This window comes from Ruditapes philippinarum, unplaced genomic scaffold (assembly GCF_026571515.1).
Source record: "Ruditapes philippinarum isolate M1 unplaced genomic scaffold, ASM2657151v2 ctg32_1_1_1_1, whole genome shotgun sequence".
In the NCBI taxonomy this organism is placed as follows: Eukaryota; Metazoa; Mollusca; class Bivalvia; order Venerida; family Veneridae; genus Ruditapes; species Ruditapes philippinarum.
In genome coordinates this window covers 138,406-155,726 of record NW_026860502.1, presented here as the reverse complement: position 1 = coordinate 155,726, position 17,321 = coordinate 138,406, and the positions used below count along the sequence as shown (strand labels likewise).

Sequence of the window (17,321 nt, the reverse complement as noted above, 5' to 3'; positions counted from 1 at the left end):
CCTTCAGCTATGCCAAAATAGGATATAAAAAATACCTTTGAACTAGTTTGTTATCATTTTGGACTCAATCACTTTTTCAATAATTTTAAGTCGAGAAGTTGAAAGTTGCATGTCGGCATATACATGTATGTTAGAAAACAACCGAAATATTGTTAAACACTGAGACTTATAAAATTTATTTGATCATTTGATTTCAAAAGTAATAGAAAGTCAGGTGGTAAGTGGCAGTTGTCACTGTATGTTGACTTATGATATGGTTACATTGTTTATTCTAAAAGGAGTGAAGTGGCAGATAACGCCTTTTACCGAAATGCAACTTGTCATTTCAGCAAATGTTATAAGGTGTTAAGTAATTATTAAATGATTTTTGAACTAACAAACGACCACACAATAGGTAAAAATTATTATAATGCTTCTAACATTACTCGTTTACAAGCATGCAAAGTCATTTTTAAAAATGATAACAAATAAAAGCAGCAGACAGTTTTTCTTGATTATCTCAAAACTGTCATTTTTCACTTATCCCCTTATAGCACTATGCCATCGAAATGTCACGGAGTTCCTGGAAAACGTTACGGATTTATGTGGAAAATTTTTGCTATATACTTGGAGAACTCAAGTGAAAAATGGCTATTTTTACCTTTAAATGGGAAGTTTGAGATGCCAATATTAAACATTAATAATTAAGCTTGCCCTACATATTGTTTTATGTTTCAGAAAAACCTTTTAATCCATTTTTCATCGCCTTTTTAAAAAAAAAAATCTTGTAGTTTTGAGTAAAATTTCCAAATTAGTTGCTCATTTATACATATTGACAGTTTCATTTGTAAGCATCTTGTTGCTATACCTAATTACCTAATTATAATGGAGAGTTGCAAACATAAAGCCAAGGCTTATAAATTTATACCCGATTTTTCAAATGTCACGGAGTTCTTGTGATAACTCAAAATATGTCCTGGAGTTCTTATGATAACTTTTGTTACTGCCAGTGTGTGTGTGTTTTTTGTGTGCTTAATTCATCTGGCTTTTAATTACAATCACTATTAATGGCTTTGATAAGACATTTGGCATTGGGCGGGGAGGTGATATGTAATTGAATTCATTTCACATGTCATAATTTTTAGCTTTTGCAGTAAAATCCTGTATTCCGTTTCTAATAGTTTGGTGCCGTTGAAACTTATGCAAAATTCGCAGAAAAGTAGTGCAGAGGGGTGGCCCTCAGAATCTATAATCACAACAAAATTACATAAAAATTGCAGACTGGGTTTGATTGTACAGGAGGGATACTGAAATGAAATATCCCCCCACGCCCCTAGTTCGGTGAGCGGTATTCAATTTTCAACAATTAAAAGTACTGGAATCAATGAGGGATTATAAGTGTTAAAAGCAATTATTAGTTATTGCATTTTAAGACCGGTTGAAATTTCAAGTGGTTTAATAAACTTAATAAAATACATATCACAGAGGTGTGTATATTGACATTATTAGAAATTAACGATACATTTCAGTCGTTTAAATGTATGTTACTTATAGCAGTGACAAGTGTAGCAAAACAATAGTATGAATGTTTTAAAATATAATGATAAAAGCAAATTCCATTGCCAGTATAACATGATTCTTTATCTTGATGAAAATAATCCAATGGAAATTGTATCCTGTATATTACATAATTTCGAATTGCTACTAAGCATTTTAAATGAATAGCACCTAGACCAAAAAGTGTTGATAAGAATCTTAATACACTTGTTACTATATATAGTAACAAAATTGCCTATGATTTCAACTTATTATGAGTGTCACGTGACCTATTATGAGTTTGCGGCCCGGGGCCGAGAACTAGTTATCAGCCCGCAGAACATGTGCACGTTCACAAACTGAAACAATGACGTCATATTTTACGTCATCAAACAGTTAACTGTAAAAGTGAAAGTAGGTTGACAGCACGAATCGCTTTATTTTTATTATGAGAGCTTAAGCGTATTTAGTACAAACACATTTTTGTTACTATTGAAATTTGAAGAAATAATACGACAAATTCATTCCGAAAAAAAAATTAAAATAAAACTTGCTTCTAGATCACACAAACAGTAGATCTCTACTGTAGACTCTTAAACATCTCTGTACAGTACAGAACAGAAGAAGAGTACTGTAGACAAGAATTTCCACGAAAGAACTTCTATTTGTTTTTGGGGTTTTTTTTGTTTGTTTGTTTGTTGTTTTTTTTTAATGCTACTATTAGATCTACCAAGTGTATTAAAGACATTAATACACGTCAGAGTAGGGCCGGAAGGTGATAATCGGCCCTGAATGAATAATGGCCCTCGGGCTAAAGCCCTCGGGTCCATTATTCATTTTGCGGGCCGATTATCACCTTCCGGCCCTCTCCTGCCGTGTATTAACCTCTTAATAAAAGACATTTAAAATTGAACAACCTCCTATGTGTCAATGAGACTGACATAAATATGCCCTGGTTGGCGGATATTTTTTGGTATGAGTGAAATATGAAATATATTTTCAGGAGATATGATAAAATTTCATATAGTTTCACGAGCCGTAACCATCGAGTAAAAACAATAAAACTCGTTCATAAAAACCCGTAATGTCGTATAGAAAGTAGAAGAAGAAGAAAGTAATTCTGCTTTATTATTAATTCGTTTGAAAAGATGTCTGACCTGTTATATATGGTCGTATATAAACGGTTATTTGCAATATAACCCTCACCGGTAACTTTACAACCATTACCGTATATAGAGCCATATAACCTGTCAGACATGTGGAGGAACTGTTACACGGCGGGTTTGAGTTCTGTTGATAACTGTCATGGAGTTCGTTGGAAAACTTTTGTATATACCGAAGAAATACTCGTCAAAAATGGTAATTTTCATCTTTAAAAAGAGAGTTTGCTCGCTAAATTAAACTTTGATGATTAAGGTTGATAACATAATTCCTCCATTTTCACCAATGTTTCAATGTAAGAAAATGATAACATTGGTACTGAGTGGTATCATGCTTTCAAGTACAAGTGCAGTCGCAACATGTCGGCACTTTCCGCCGATCTTCCGTTTATGTTTGTAAGTAATCGGCGATAAATAAATGAACATGAAAATGTGTGCACACTGCATGACAAGAACAGTAATTTAGCCTGAGGAGAAATGCTGAATTATCACGAAGTCGTGACGGGAAAAAACGAGGGTACCACTTGAGATGTCCCGTGTGAATTAAAACACTCAAGTCTGTTTGAGGAAAAATCTGAATTCAAACTGCGGATATGACCAATGTCGAATGTCATTTATTTATGAAGTATAAATATGTTTAATATACACGTTATCATAAATATTTTCTATGCATGGGCAACTGCATTTTTATAAAAAGTACATTTTGATAGGCATCTTAATGTGTTAGGGTCACAAATAGTCATCGCCGTCTGAGTATGGGCAATTATAGTAGCAGTTTATTTGATCAAATCAGTATTTCATCTTCTTTTAAAGTAATGTATAACAGAAGTAACAAGTTTAACTCATTCGAGCATTGCGCTAGTTATCTAGTTATCACTGCACATCACAAATGAAAATAGTTTTACAGGAAACTAGTACTAGTGCTCATTGACATATAATAACAAATTGAAAATTCAATGTATTCTAGTATTTTAATAAATTTATATGGAAGTTGTTATGACAAAATATATTGGTGTTTTAATGAATTGAGTGTGGTTTTATAACAATATATTTGGATATTTTTATGATTCTTTTACATGCGGGTGCTTTTAATGAAGTGATTAACCAAATATTCGGTTTTTAATGAATTGCTATTCGATTTAAGGGTTTTGTTTGACCGTATATTCGACTTCTAATCAATTGATCTATATAAACGGTTGTTTTAATTGATTGAAAGAGGGTTTTGTATAATCATATGTCCGGGTGTTTGTCATAGAATTTATTAATGATGTCGAGTTTGAAGGAACCTGAGAAAGTTAACATAAATGTGATATGTAGCACAGGAAGATCAGAAAACGGGTCTGTAACAGGAGTTAATGTGAAAGATAATGTGAACAATAATGTGAAAGACAATGTGATGATTGAATATAAGGTATACCGTTCAAGATGGCTGATGCTTTTTGTTGTGAGTTTTCTCAACTTGTCAAATGCTATCGTAAGTACGAGTTTCATTAATTGATTTATTTTTCCTTAGCCTGCCGAATTTCTTGAATGTTTTTTTTTAAAATTAACTGCCAAGATGAAATTATAAACTGAACCACCAGTATGTAGCCTATATGGATATGCTGCCTTAGATCTATCTATACATGTACCACATCGTGTATGATAACGGTCAACGCAATATTCTCAGACAATTTTACCTAAGTTTTTTTTTTTTCGGCTTTAAAAAAAGTTTATCATTTAGTTGATAAGTAAGAATATAAACACATGTTTTGAGGTACCTTCACGTTTAACATCACAATTCATGGATGAGCCATTTATAGCGCTCAATGTCAAATTTTGTCCCAGTTTTCAAATGTTTTTGAGATATAAATCAATTAGGACTATCGATAAATATTGATAAAATATTTTTCATGATATACATTATAAAAGTATCAAGCAAATACAGTTCTCTATATGAAATGAAAAAAATGGCAAGGCAGTGTGACACAGTAAACTAAATTTGTGTCAACATATTAATTGCTACAATGTACTTAACGAGGACGATATGTTCATTGTTCTGAACATTAACCGAGTTAACACTAGACTAGATTCAATCATTTTTTGATAAATCCTTTTCAAATACATTTTGTGACATTCCAGTATTAAAACAGCAGTAATGCCATTATAATTTAGAAATATTAAAGAAGTATACTAGTTATTTTTTGCACGAGGAGCGTTATCTTCTGACTGAAAAAAGAACTGCCAATTCGAAAGACAATATTGAATTGAAATAAATGAATGTCGGTATGAATTTCATTTTTTTGGTACTATTGGAATAACAATGTGGGTGTACATTAACCAAATGATTGCGTGATTGTGACATCAGCATTATTTTCTTACATAATGTTTTCGATTTTTCTCAGTCATATACATGACATATACATTAGTGTCTTTCATTCATGATTTGACAAATAAAAAATACTATCAACATAATGCCTTATTTTTCAATTTCTATATATTAAGTGTGGAGTGTAGATTCGAATTGATTGAACGAGTTGTATAATATTATTTTATTAAACAAGTTCAATAAATTCAGTATTGAATCTACACGAATATGATATTCTATTTATCATATAACCAACATAAGAACTGTTTACATTGAAACAATTCCCATTTTCGTTATTGACACGCACGCTTATAGTATAACGCTAACATTAAGGGCGTCTTAACACCCTATGTTTGTCTAACTCAAATGACGTTTCGTCAAAATATGCACGGCTGTGCAATACCGTTTTTTACGAAGTCGCAAAAGAGGCACGGTTATGTGATAATATTGCTTATGGTTATTACTTTTCCTTTTAAGGATACTATTCCTTATACGTGCAATGAAAACTAAAGCAATAAAATTTGGAAAAGTGATACGTGTAATAAATATATTACATCCATGAAACAATTTTACTTTTATGTTGTGATTGTGCTAACAAGAGCAAACTTGATATTTCCCAAGTTCAAATACAATTAAGACACCAGAAACATGCCACGTTGAGTTTACATAATTTAATATAGTTCCGCATGTTAAGAAATACAAATGTACTCATTTGTGAGTGGGTTTGCCTTTACATAATGTTTAGTCAATTTATCAGTTTACCAAGTAACTAAGAACATATGAACTCAAAACTTTATGTTAAAATAAATTTACCCATCCTAGTTTATTTCATTGCCTGTTTATCGGTATCGATCACTAATAGCTACATATTTATGTATTATTATGTCGGTATGAGATATCGCCGTTTTCAGTAATAGTATTTTCAGTCAATTAAAATCGTTTTATGTTCAAAAGAGATTGCATGAATAAAATTCAATTATGTATGTCATTGTACACCATTTTTTATTTGTATTTTTTCATTGCACGAGCAAACTAAATCTGCTTTATGCATGATAAAAACAAAAACAAAATATGTATACATATAAATTAAGTATTATAATAAAACAAATTTGTCTGGTTGTTGTGTACATGTAGTTTTAAACAAAATCTTTAATGTAATTTGAGTACAGCAACATAAAAAATTTCCTTTTTAGCTGTATATCTCTTTTATACATGTATTTACATATGGGAGTATATATCGGTTACCCTATCTCTAATACCATGGCACTAACGTGAAGAACTTTTTTTATTACCGAGTGAAATTCACCGTTTGTATCCAGTAACACAGGAATAGGTTAACTTCGAATCTGAAACGAGTAACGGGGGACCACTTAGTATTCTTACATGTGAGTAAACTATCCATATATCGCAGACCGTCGGTGGTTCTATTCCGGTTCCCGGAGGGGCACAAGAGGTCTTCTTGCATCAATAAAGCTGGAAAATCGCCAAGGCTCGTTCCCGATAGAACCGATCACCCTCGGATCACTCCTCTATCTAACTCAATGATAGATTCTATTAATATGACCTTACTGTGTTATTGTGTTTTATTGTCTTAAAACTTTTTAGGACTTTTAAGGAGAAATGAAATTTTTATTTTTATTTTTATAAAAACCTTATTAAAAGTTACAAAGTTCAAATTTAGGCTCTATAAGCTCCATATTATGGCTTACAAAGTTCTAATTAAGATCTTATCTCTCAACTCCTAATAATATTATATTTCTCCTAGCTAATCCATACTTAGCAGGCTTTCAAAACTTTTTACTTAGTTTATTTAGTTACAAAGTTATAATAAGGTTTATTTCTCCTAATTATGAGTAAAAATTCCTAACTGACAGGTTAATTATTGCGACATGACCACAAGAGTTGTTGTACGTGATTTCGGATGATGTAAAATAGACTAAGAAGACCACGCGTAAAGATTGCTAGAGTTGAAACATATACGTCAACGTCGTTTACCATCTACTGTGACGGCCAGGTCCGCCGGATAAAGTTGTAATCGGATATGTAGCAATGTCCTTTCCGTTAGATACAGTGGCCATATCTCGGACAAGACATAACCAGGTGGCACCGCACAAACACATGTGTGTGTGGGCTCGACGTAATCTAATGTGGTGTAGGCAAAATGAAACTATCCTGTTTACAGACGAATCGCGATTCAATCTGGGTCATGCTGATAAAAAATACGATTCGCATGTAGAGACGAAAAATGAAAGTGATCCTGATTGGTTTTAAGTAGAAAAGCTGAGAACTAGGGTGGTAGTGCGATAATTAATTGCTTTGCTATAGCAGAAAATCTCAATGGTTAATTCCAGGACCGGATACGAGTGCTCCAATAAGCTAATAGCTTCCAACACAATCGAACTAAAATAAACTCGTATAAACTAAATGAAGAAGCCATAAAACGCGACTTTGGCATTGCCAAATATTAATACATATATTGTCATACTGTCACATTGAATTACCATACTTTCACAGTCACATGGTTATAGATATCTAAACTGAATCTATATATTTATTGTTTCATTGTATATATACGCTCTTCTTTCTTTTTATACATGCAGTTTGTAAAATCTTTTTGTCCGCATACGATTCTTTAAAGGGACCTCACTGACATTTCTCGACATGATTGGTCTGGAAATGTTTTCGAGATTCATGTGCAGTTTGAAGGCTGGACCAACAGCTTAGGGGCCAAATTTCAGATCAAATGCTGTTTCCGTTTATCCAGAATGATAATTTTAATTGTGAAAAACGACCAAAACTGTAACAGAATTAAAAATATCATTTCACAAGCCTAATGCAAATATTTCAGATGTGGTTGACCTTTGCACCTGTTGCGGACACCTTCATCGCCTACTACGGCATTTCTTCGTCTCAACTGAATATGTTGTCAATGACTTTCCTAATCGCAACAATACCACTTGGCTTTGTTGCTACATGGGTATTGGACACGCAAGGGCTCAGAACAAGTGTAAGTTAACCTTACGAATGTACACGTTTTCTTCCGAATGTTAAGTCTAATTTGATCGTAGTAATGGGTATACATGTAAAACAGGATATTTTAATCTATTAAGTTCAATAAACAAGGTATGTGTTTCCTACACGTTTCGTTCCAATAGACTTAACCATCATCACAAAATCCAACTTCCAATTCGACAATACATTACATTACGTATAAACTATTAAAGAACTAGACCATAAATAAAATTGGTTTTAATATGTTTAGGTATAAACCATAATGTTGATGATAGCAATCTTTAACAAAAAACAAACAAACCAACTTAACCACAAAATTTTGCGAAAGCAATTAATAGGATATATTAGTTTTACAAATGTAGTGGAACATCGGTTATGCTTAAGATGATTCAAAATAGTTATCACCTTCATCTGCCTTTCAACCGTCTTCTATGTCGCCTGCGCAGAAATAGAGCCATTCGTAGATCTAATGCTCGTTTATGTATATGTATTTAACTTATGATGCACTAATTTAATTTCAGTTACTGATAGCGACTTGGTTAAATAGTGCGGGTGCGTTACTTAGGAACATTAGTTCTTTTGACACAGTGCCCAAGAAATTTTCATATGTCATATTGCTCTGTGGACAGATTCTTGCAGCCTGCGCGCAACCATTTGTAATGTTTGCGCCAACAAAAATGGCCTCGATCTGGTTCCCTTGTCATCGTCGAGCGACCGCAAATATGATAGGAAGCATGAGTAATTATAAGATTTGATATGTCATAAAAATTAAAGTAGTTCTTTACCATTTGTGTTACCTTAAATAGCAAAATGTGAACAAGATCAATAACTTTAGATCATTCCTTTAGGAAAAAGCCTCCAAATGAATAACTGATAAAGCATTCACATTCTATTTCTCAGGGAATAAATCTGTCAAAAGCTACCAAGATCGCATTTTTATCGAAATATAACTCATCAAAAACAATTGTATTTGTAATTGTTATTGACGATTTCTGGCATGAAAATATAAATCATACGTATAGATCACAAAGATTTTTGTGTTGCCGAAAATGTATGGAATACAACTCGGTCGATAAATTTGGCGATTATATAGTGAGCAGAAAATGAGCTATTTTAGCAGAGTACAAAACATATATCACCTGCTGCATCTGATTTGATGATAATTACTTTACCATTATATGTTTTATCAGGAAAACTCTGGCTGAATGTATCGAAAGACGGATGGGACACTTCAACTGTATGAATGCTCCATTAATCTTCATGAATTCATAATTTCGACTTTAATAACTATTTAAAATAATTTTAGCATATTGAATGCACGATATAAACTCCACGAATCCACGATGTGAGAACTATAGTGATACCAAAATCTGATTACTGAGTCTTTCTCTTCTTCCATGTTTTGCTCTTAATTTTTTCAGTGAAACCTTTAGGAAACATGGTTGCATTTATATTCATTCCGTTCATGGTGGACGATACATCGGACATCCCTGCTGTGGTAAGCATGCATATATTTGGAAGGAAAAACTAATTTTGATATATGTCAGTTTTTTGGGGTTTTTTTTTTTGTTGTTGTTCTTGTTCTTGTAGTTGTTTTTGGTTGTTTTTTTTTTATATAAAAAATCCCTGGAATATGTAATTGTCTACGGAAATGTTTTTTGCACGTGTAGATTTCCATTGAAGAACCGTGGCGTTTATAGTTTTTTATATTCATAAACACGAAAACGCAATTTTGCAATTATAAGGTCTTGATAAAGAATTTTGACAGGTTATATGTCCAGGTTGAAACATATGTTGGTATATAATCTTATGATCATTTAAAGTAGGATATATAACCTGTCAAGAAGCACTAAATTAGTGATGCATGTAATAGTGAGCTTTAGATGTCTTTGTTTCGTGATCATATCGCATGATGTCGTTTTCATTATTTTTTACCAAATTATTATGTCCTAAAATTTTGTAATCTATAGTTATTTTTTGTTCATCACGGCGTTGCTGTCACTCTTCCACCGGATCAAATGTATACTTTGACAATAAAATTAGCCGCGCCATGACAAAACCAACATAATGGGTTTGCGACCAGCATGGATCCAGACCAGCCTGCGCATCCGCGCAGTCTGATCAGGATCCATGCTGGTCGCAAACCCATTATGTTGGTTTTGCCGTGACGCGGCTCAAATAATTGCGCCCCTTAATACAACAATATATGACATATATAACAATAAATATATAACAATATACTTTAAGTATACCAATTTATTTAATTATTTTCATTTGTGTATTCTGTTTGCAGTAAGTTCATACTTTTGTTTTTAGCTATGGGTAACATCCGCACTGGCATTTTTTATCACTATCGTTGCCACTTTTGGGATACGGGATTCAAGACCACCAACTCCCCCGTCTGCAAGCGCGGGCACAATTTCCACGCCTTTCTTGCCAGGACTTAAACATGTAAGCCATACACGTACAAGTATTTGTACTTCAATTTGTATCCAACATCTTAATTTAAGCTTTTGTGGCCCTTTCGTAAACGGACTAATCATTTTTTTCCAACGCATTAGTTTCAATTTGAAAATATACAGTAAGATAAATACATCTGCTTATTCAATTTTGTTTTAATTTTGAAACTAGCATGTAAATATTTTAGTTGATAGATATGTTCTGCTCTGATCCGTTGCCATTTTAGATGTTTTCGTATCAAAATTATCTCAACCAAGATATATCTTTTAAAAAGATACTCGGCCGAAGTATAACTGTTAAACATACAAAAGTATGTTATTTATATTATAAGTTTTCAATACAAAAAGAAAATTAATGTAAGTAATGTTTGCATAACAATGGCATGATAGCTATTAAGAAAATGCCCATTTTGTAAACATTGAAATTTAATTAAAGCATATTGATATTGGTAATTTTTTTTAAAGAAAAACAACTACTATTTAAGGTGTCCTTTTTACATGTTTTCCGTTTGACTTTTTAAACTTTGTAATCATTTAAAAACTAATTTAAATGTTAAAGAACTATCCTCATTCCTGTACATTTTATTTTAGAACTATCCTTTACATTTCATTTTATATTGACATATCAAAGAGCTATCCTTAAAAAATTATTTTAGAACGGTATGAACTATCCTTTACATTTTTTAGAATGGTTAAAACGGTCCTTTACATTTTATTTTAGAACGACCAATGAGATTCACCGATTTCAGTTCGTAACTTTAAAATGACCAGTGAAAATTCTTCTTGTATTCAGTTCTTCACTGTTAAGTTTACAGGAAGTCAAACCGATAACAGACGGACTTCGTCCGAAAAACAGAGAAGCAGAGATGTATAGATTCTGGCCAATGCATGTACAGACGAATCTAAGATTAATTTTTATTGCAGCCAAAATACCCAAAGATTAAAAAATAATAGCATATTCCCGACCGAAGGTCGGTCTTTTTTTAGTTTGACTTCCTGTAAACTTTACAGGGAAGAACAGAATATAAGAAGAGTTTTCATTGGTCATTTTTAAATTACGAAATTAAATTTGGAAATCTCATTAGCCATTTTAAAATAAAAATGTAAAGGATAGCTCTTGCCGTTATGACATAAAATGTTAAGGATGGTTCTAAAATAAAATGTACAGGATAGTTCTTTAACTTTCTAGATAAATTGAGATCTATAGAATGTTTAACATTCAATTTCACTACATTTTAAAGTGAAGAGTTTATTTTAACTGAAAACTTGCTGAGTTATTTTACACATGATCTGAGTATAGTTTTGCATATTAATCACGTGTTTATAAAAGTAATTGCCTAACCGACTGCGCAGATGTTGGTGATAGAAATTGAGTTCACTCACCGAAACACGACAGGTTTGTTTAGAAATACATACTGCAGTACATCTTTTTCAAGATCAATCACCCTGTAGAAAAGAAATCATCTTTACGCAAGCTATGCTAACATTTCTATATGACTTTGAATGGAAAACTAAGAACTAACATATTTAAGTTAACCAGTTTTTCTTCGGTCGTGTATCTTTTTGAAAGATACTTCTTGTTATTGTTAAATGTGAAATGATTTTTTTTACTCAAAAATGGGCGTAAAAACTATTAAACAAACAAAATCATTTTACAAATTTCAGATTCTATTTAACAAGAATTACATAGTGTTAAATCTGGTATTTGGGGGTGGTCAAGCGTTGTTTACAGCCGTCACAGCATTCATGGAACAGATTTTATGTCCACGGGGATACACTGATGTAAGATTCAATCAAAGCGCTGAAAGCACTGCTTGAGACGCAATTTTAAATGCATACACTGTTAAGAAAGAAATTTTAAAATATTATCTAAAACATATTTAACTTCGGGTGGAACAAGTTGATGCAATAACTACCGTTGAATCACCTAAATGCGATAAAATGGTCGATTTACCGTAATATCACTGCCCCCATCCCATTCCACTAACTAAAAAGTAAATAAACAGAATTTTAAATATCATAAAGTCGTAATTTAGGTAAGTAATATCATATTAGCGTAACATATATTCTGGATTACTTTGTGCATATTTTCTCTTTTAAGTTTAGTTCATGTCTGTATGAAACACAATTTCATTTTTAAGTTTATTTTATTCTGGGAATATTGATTAAGATACGTTTGAAACTAATTTGAAATTGTATTCCTTTTTTGCCTTTTTTTATAAGTGTATATGCGTTTAATCATGTAATTGCTTTCATTTCAAATGTTTAATATTTCATCAGGAATTTTCTGGGTTATGTGCATCACTGATGTTAGGAGTCGGGATGATCATGGCGGTGCCGGTCAGTTTATATGTGGACAAAACTAAACATTTTGACGAAGTTTTCAAAGTATTGTACGGTTTATCGGCACTGTTCGCTATTGTCTTCACTCAGGTGCGCAGTTGTCCCACAAATTAATTTCAAATGTTTTTTTTTGTGTTTGCTGTTGTTGTTCTTAGTAAAATGTTAATGCAAACTCAATTAATATATAACTAATGTATTTGGGTTTTTAGACACATTAAATAATCGCCAATTAATTTGTTATCATTTTTCTATTTTCGTCCCATATTCTCTTTTCAATAAAACAGAGAATATTAATCAAGTTTCACGGTTTAAAACCGTATACTATTATAAGAGGAGATGATGTGTAAGCTGCCGGTTAGCTCAGTCGGTAGAACCGCGGTACGGTATTTCAAGGGTCCCTGGTTCGAGTCCGGTGAGACTGCATATTAATTAATGTGTTATTAAAATTTGGGAAACAATTCAGAGACACAACTCCAGTTTGCTTTTGTATTTGGTGACGAAATGAAAGGTGTACATTCACCGGCAATACTTAAAATTACGAATTGTCACCAATTTTAACACAGTACAATTAATGAATAATTTCTTTGGCAGGATCAAATTATCTTTGTAGTAAATACACAGTTCCGTAGTACAAGACGGAATAAATAATTGTAAAATTTGGCTTGTTTTTCGTATTTTAGCCAGTTTCAGAATGCGACACAAATGACATTAATCAGCCACCATAATGGTTAATGTACTTATTTGATTGTATATCTTTCTTGGTAAAAATGCCATGCAAGTATAAATAACTCGTATTAATTGAAACGACATATTTAGATATAGCGAGTAAACTTAGTATGTGTTAGTTACAAATTTCTATTACCATTTTTCATAAGTTTTCTGTAAATATGTGATAAGAATAGATCATCACCTTGTCATTATATTCATAGTGAGATAACTTGAAAGTGTTCTAATTCTATTTTTAAAACAGGTTTCACGACTTAGAGACCAACATGTTTGGGTTGCTATTATGACGGCGCTATTTGGAGGTTGTGGGATTTCTCTTTATGCCATTGGATTTGAGTTAGCAGTTGAAGTAACATACCCAGTTGCCGCGGCAACTGGATCCGGGTTGTGCTTAGTAGGAGGGTAAACTTATCCCCTATATGATTATTTATAAGTTTGACGTTCGCATTATGAAGAGTAACGCGTTCATATATATTTTATTTATGTTTTATAGGCCTACCATGACCAACTGTTTATTGAATAGTAGACGATTTCAAGGGTAGTTGATTCCAAAATTATAGTTTGTACATACGTTTTTTTTTCTAATTTCATAAATAGAAGGAATATCTTAATTGCATAATATATAATATATATGAATGTAATGTAAAATCTATAGATACAAACTGTAAAAGGCTACGTATTGAAAATCAGTGTCAATGTTACATTAACAGCCTAAAGTTTAGTCCTAACCACGCTAAAAGTGTCTTAAATGCACTTGTCCATCCTTCAATCTGGACAAAATCGTTCTCATTTATAGGAAATTTTTTCAAAGTATGTTCTGATTAAAAAGGGAACAGTACAGACAATGATCAAACGGTAAAAATGTGCCGGCAAGTCTTGGACTGCATTGGTCGCACGGGTTAGAAAGCAAGGGTTTGTCTGTACGGCTAGCGTAAAAGCAAGATAACGGTTAAATAACTGAATAAATGAGAAAGTTAGCAATAAATTTCTACTTGAAGGTATTTTCTAGGGTAATAGCAGAATGAAAAACTGTATAATCAGAATTAATTTCAACTTAATATTTTCTTAAAAGTTTGACGGAAAGGACCGATAGATGCGACTGCGCTTAAATTACAACAGTACCATATGTTATGACACTATACTTTAGAGAATATTTGCACTCAGAATTTATAGTCAAATACTTTTTATATGAAAATAATTTAATTCATTGCATTTTGGTATTATTTTTTCTAGACAAATTCAAGGCATAATATATATGTTCATTATGCAATATTTAACGAGGCCACTTCCGGCGGAAGAGATGCAATTAGAGACAGGATGCTATGTTCCGGAAGATATCAACGCAGATACAAAAGTTTTGGAACCTCGCGACTGGACTTGTAAGAATCAGAATTTTTATTTTGTTATGAGATAATGCAAATGTGATCAAGTCACGTGATTGAACTGTGATTTATTAAAAAAAGACACAAACAGAACTAATGAGTAAGACATTTGATCTAGAACATTGAGATTTTGAATATTAGATAATAATAAATATAATTATTGTTATATCACAGATATTTTAAAAAAAAAACTTAAACCCTTTTATTGTGAATGCTTTTTGTTTCATTATTTACTATTTTTTAAAAAATCGTTCAATTCTGACGTTCTGTTATTCATATTTCCTCCTCAGTAAAAGAATTCATTATAAACACATCTGACTTTTCTAATGTAGTATATGTATTTGACATCAGATAAATAACAACCGATTATCATTTTATTGTATATTTTCAGATTCAAACTTGTATATTCTAAACTGTATTTCATGTGGCACCTTTGTGTTATTGGTGTTTTTCTTCAGACCCAAATACAAACGACTCGAAGCTGAAAGGACGGCAGTGAAGCATATAAATAAGAACACTGACATAACAATAACATGTTCCACACACTTATGACATCACTTTGATATTGTTTTGTACATATGACGTTAAAAATTGTTTGAACTTGCTTTTATATTTATTATTCTAACACGACCCGCATTTTTCCCTATTGAACATAGAAGAACAGAAAGTGTGTGTTATTATGCAACAGATGCACAGTTTGACGTTCTATATTTAGACATGTGACGTAATCATTATACACGTGACGTAACCACTAAAAATCCGACGCGCTCAAAATAAGTACGGAAACAAATCAGGCGCAATTTTGCTTAACTATCAAGTACGGAAACATTTATTTGTTGATGTCGTGTTAGAATCGAAATAATATATCCAAATCAGTGATTTTATCGCTTGATAACACCACTGTTTGTCGTTCGGATGCGCATCATTATATCACTCGGGCTACGCCCTCGTGATATAATTCCTCGCATCCGAACTCCAAACAGTGATGTTATTGAGCGATAAAATCACTGTTTGGGATATATTATTTCTTAAATCATTTTATCATGTGTATTGTCGGTAACATTTAGGTCACGTGACACACGGCACGTGTTACATAATTATACAATGAGGTCATCGCGAAGGGAATCAGATACATGTATAATTATTAAGACATACATTAAAATATTGTTGCTTTATAAAAACGGGGATAGATCATCTTAAGAATTGGCGTCCACTTATACTGAAGCCATTATTATCAAAGTTGCTATCGCTAAATGGCCACGAGCTTGAGTTAAATGTAAAAATCTGTAAACAAAGTGATCCCTCGGAAGCATTAATCACAACAAAATTACAAGAGAACTGCAGACTCGGTTTGATTGAGTCCGTACATGAGGGATAATGTAAAGTGCAACATCCCTCACGCCCCCTAGCACCGGCTTGAGCGGTACTCAATTCTCAACACTTAATAGTGCTGGCATCAATGATCCCGTAGGACCAGAAAAATGTGTTCCACACACTTATGACATCACTTAAGTCAATACACAAGACGATACACATGTTTTTTGTGAGAATGAGTCTTCAGTTTTTGAAATATTTAAAAGTTTAAGAGAATATAAGCGAGGTTTTACGCACACGTAAAATGTTTTCAAGGGAACTGTCATTTTTGTGTGCTGCATACGTTAGAAGAGCCGAATAAACTGCTACCTAGACAAATGTCTGTTTAGATCTGCGCAGTTGTTAAAATTAAAGGGGGAGCGTTACGACACGAAAGTTCTATTACGTCCGTACCATTTATTATGCTCCCCGAAAAATTTCGGGGGAGCATATAGTCGTCGGGTTTTCCGTCCGTCCGTCAGTCAGTCCGTCTGTACGTACGTCCCGAACTCGTGTCCGGCCCATAACTTTGTTATTTGAAGTCTGATTTAAAAAAATATTTCACATAAATGATCACCATATTGAGATGACGTGTCGTGCGCAATATTAGGGTCGCTACCTTGAAGGTCAAGGTCACAGCATGACCTTGCAGCAAAATCGGGTCCGGCCCATAACTTTGTTATTTGAAGTTGGATTTTAAAACTATTTCACAGAAATGATCACCATATTAAGACGACGTGTCGCGAGCAACATTTGGGTCGCTACATTGAAGGTCAAGGTCACATTATGACCTTGCAGCAAAATCGTGTCCGGCCCATAACATAGTTATTTGAAGTTTGATTTTAAAACTATTTCACAGAAATGATCACCATATTGAGACGACGTGTCATGCGCAACATTTGGATCGCTAGCTTGAAGGTCAAGGTCACAGCATGACCTTGCAGCAAAATTGTGTCCGGCCCAAAACTTCGTTACTTGAAGTCGGATTTAATAACTATTTCACAGAAATGATCACCATATTGAA

The 17,321-nt window shown here is 32.8% G+C and overlaps 1 protein-coding gene across 2 annotated transcripts; it reads left to right on the top strand.

Moving 5' to 3' along the window:
• Positions 1 to 2,735: 2,735 nt before the first annotated feature.
• On the top strand, positions 2,736 to 15,549 carry LOC132760327 (solute carrier family 49 member A3-like). Of its 2 annotated transcripts, none has more exons than XM_060752282.1 (10): positions 2,736 to 2,874; positions 7,871 to 8,029; positions 8,556 to 8,772; positions 9,456 to 9,532; positions 10,351 to 10,485; positions 12,159 to 12,275; positions 12,774 to 12,926; positions 13,807 to 13,964; positions 14,796 to 14,941; positions 15,336 to 15,549. In XM_060752282.1, the coding sequence occupies exons 1-10, from the start codon at positions 2,821 to 2,823 to the stop codon at positions 15,494 to 15,496; spliced, it is 1,377 nt and encodes a 458-aa protein (XP_060608265.1). In that variant the 5' UTR covers positions 2,736 to 2,820; the 3' UTR covers positions 15,497 to 15,549. The 2 variants fall into 2 exon arrangements, with proteins under 2 accessions (XP_060608265.1, XP_060608264.1); XM_060752281.1 differs by lacking the exon at positions 2,736 to 2,874 and adding an exon at positions 2,983 to 4,149.
• Positions 15,550 to 17,321: the final 1,772 nt, after the last annotated feature.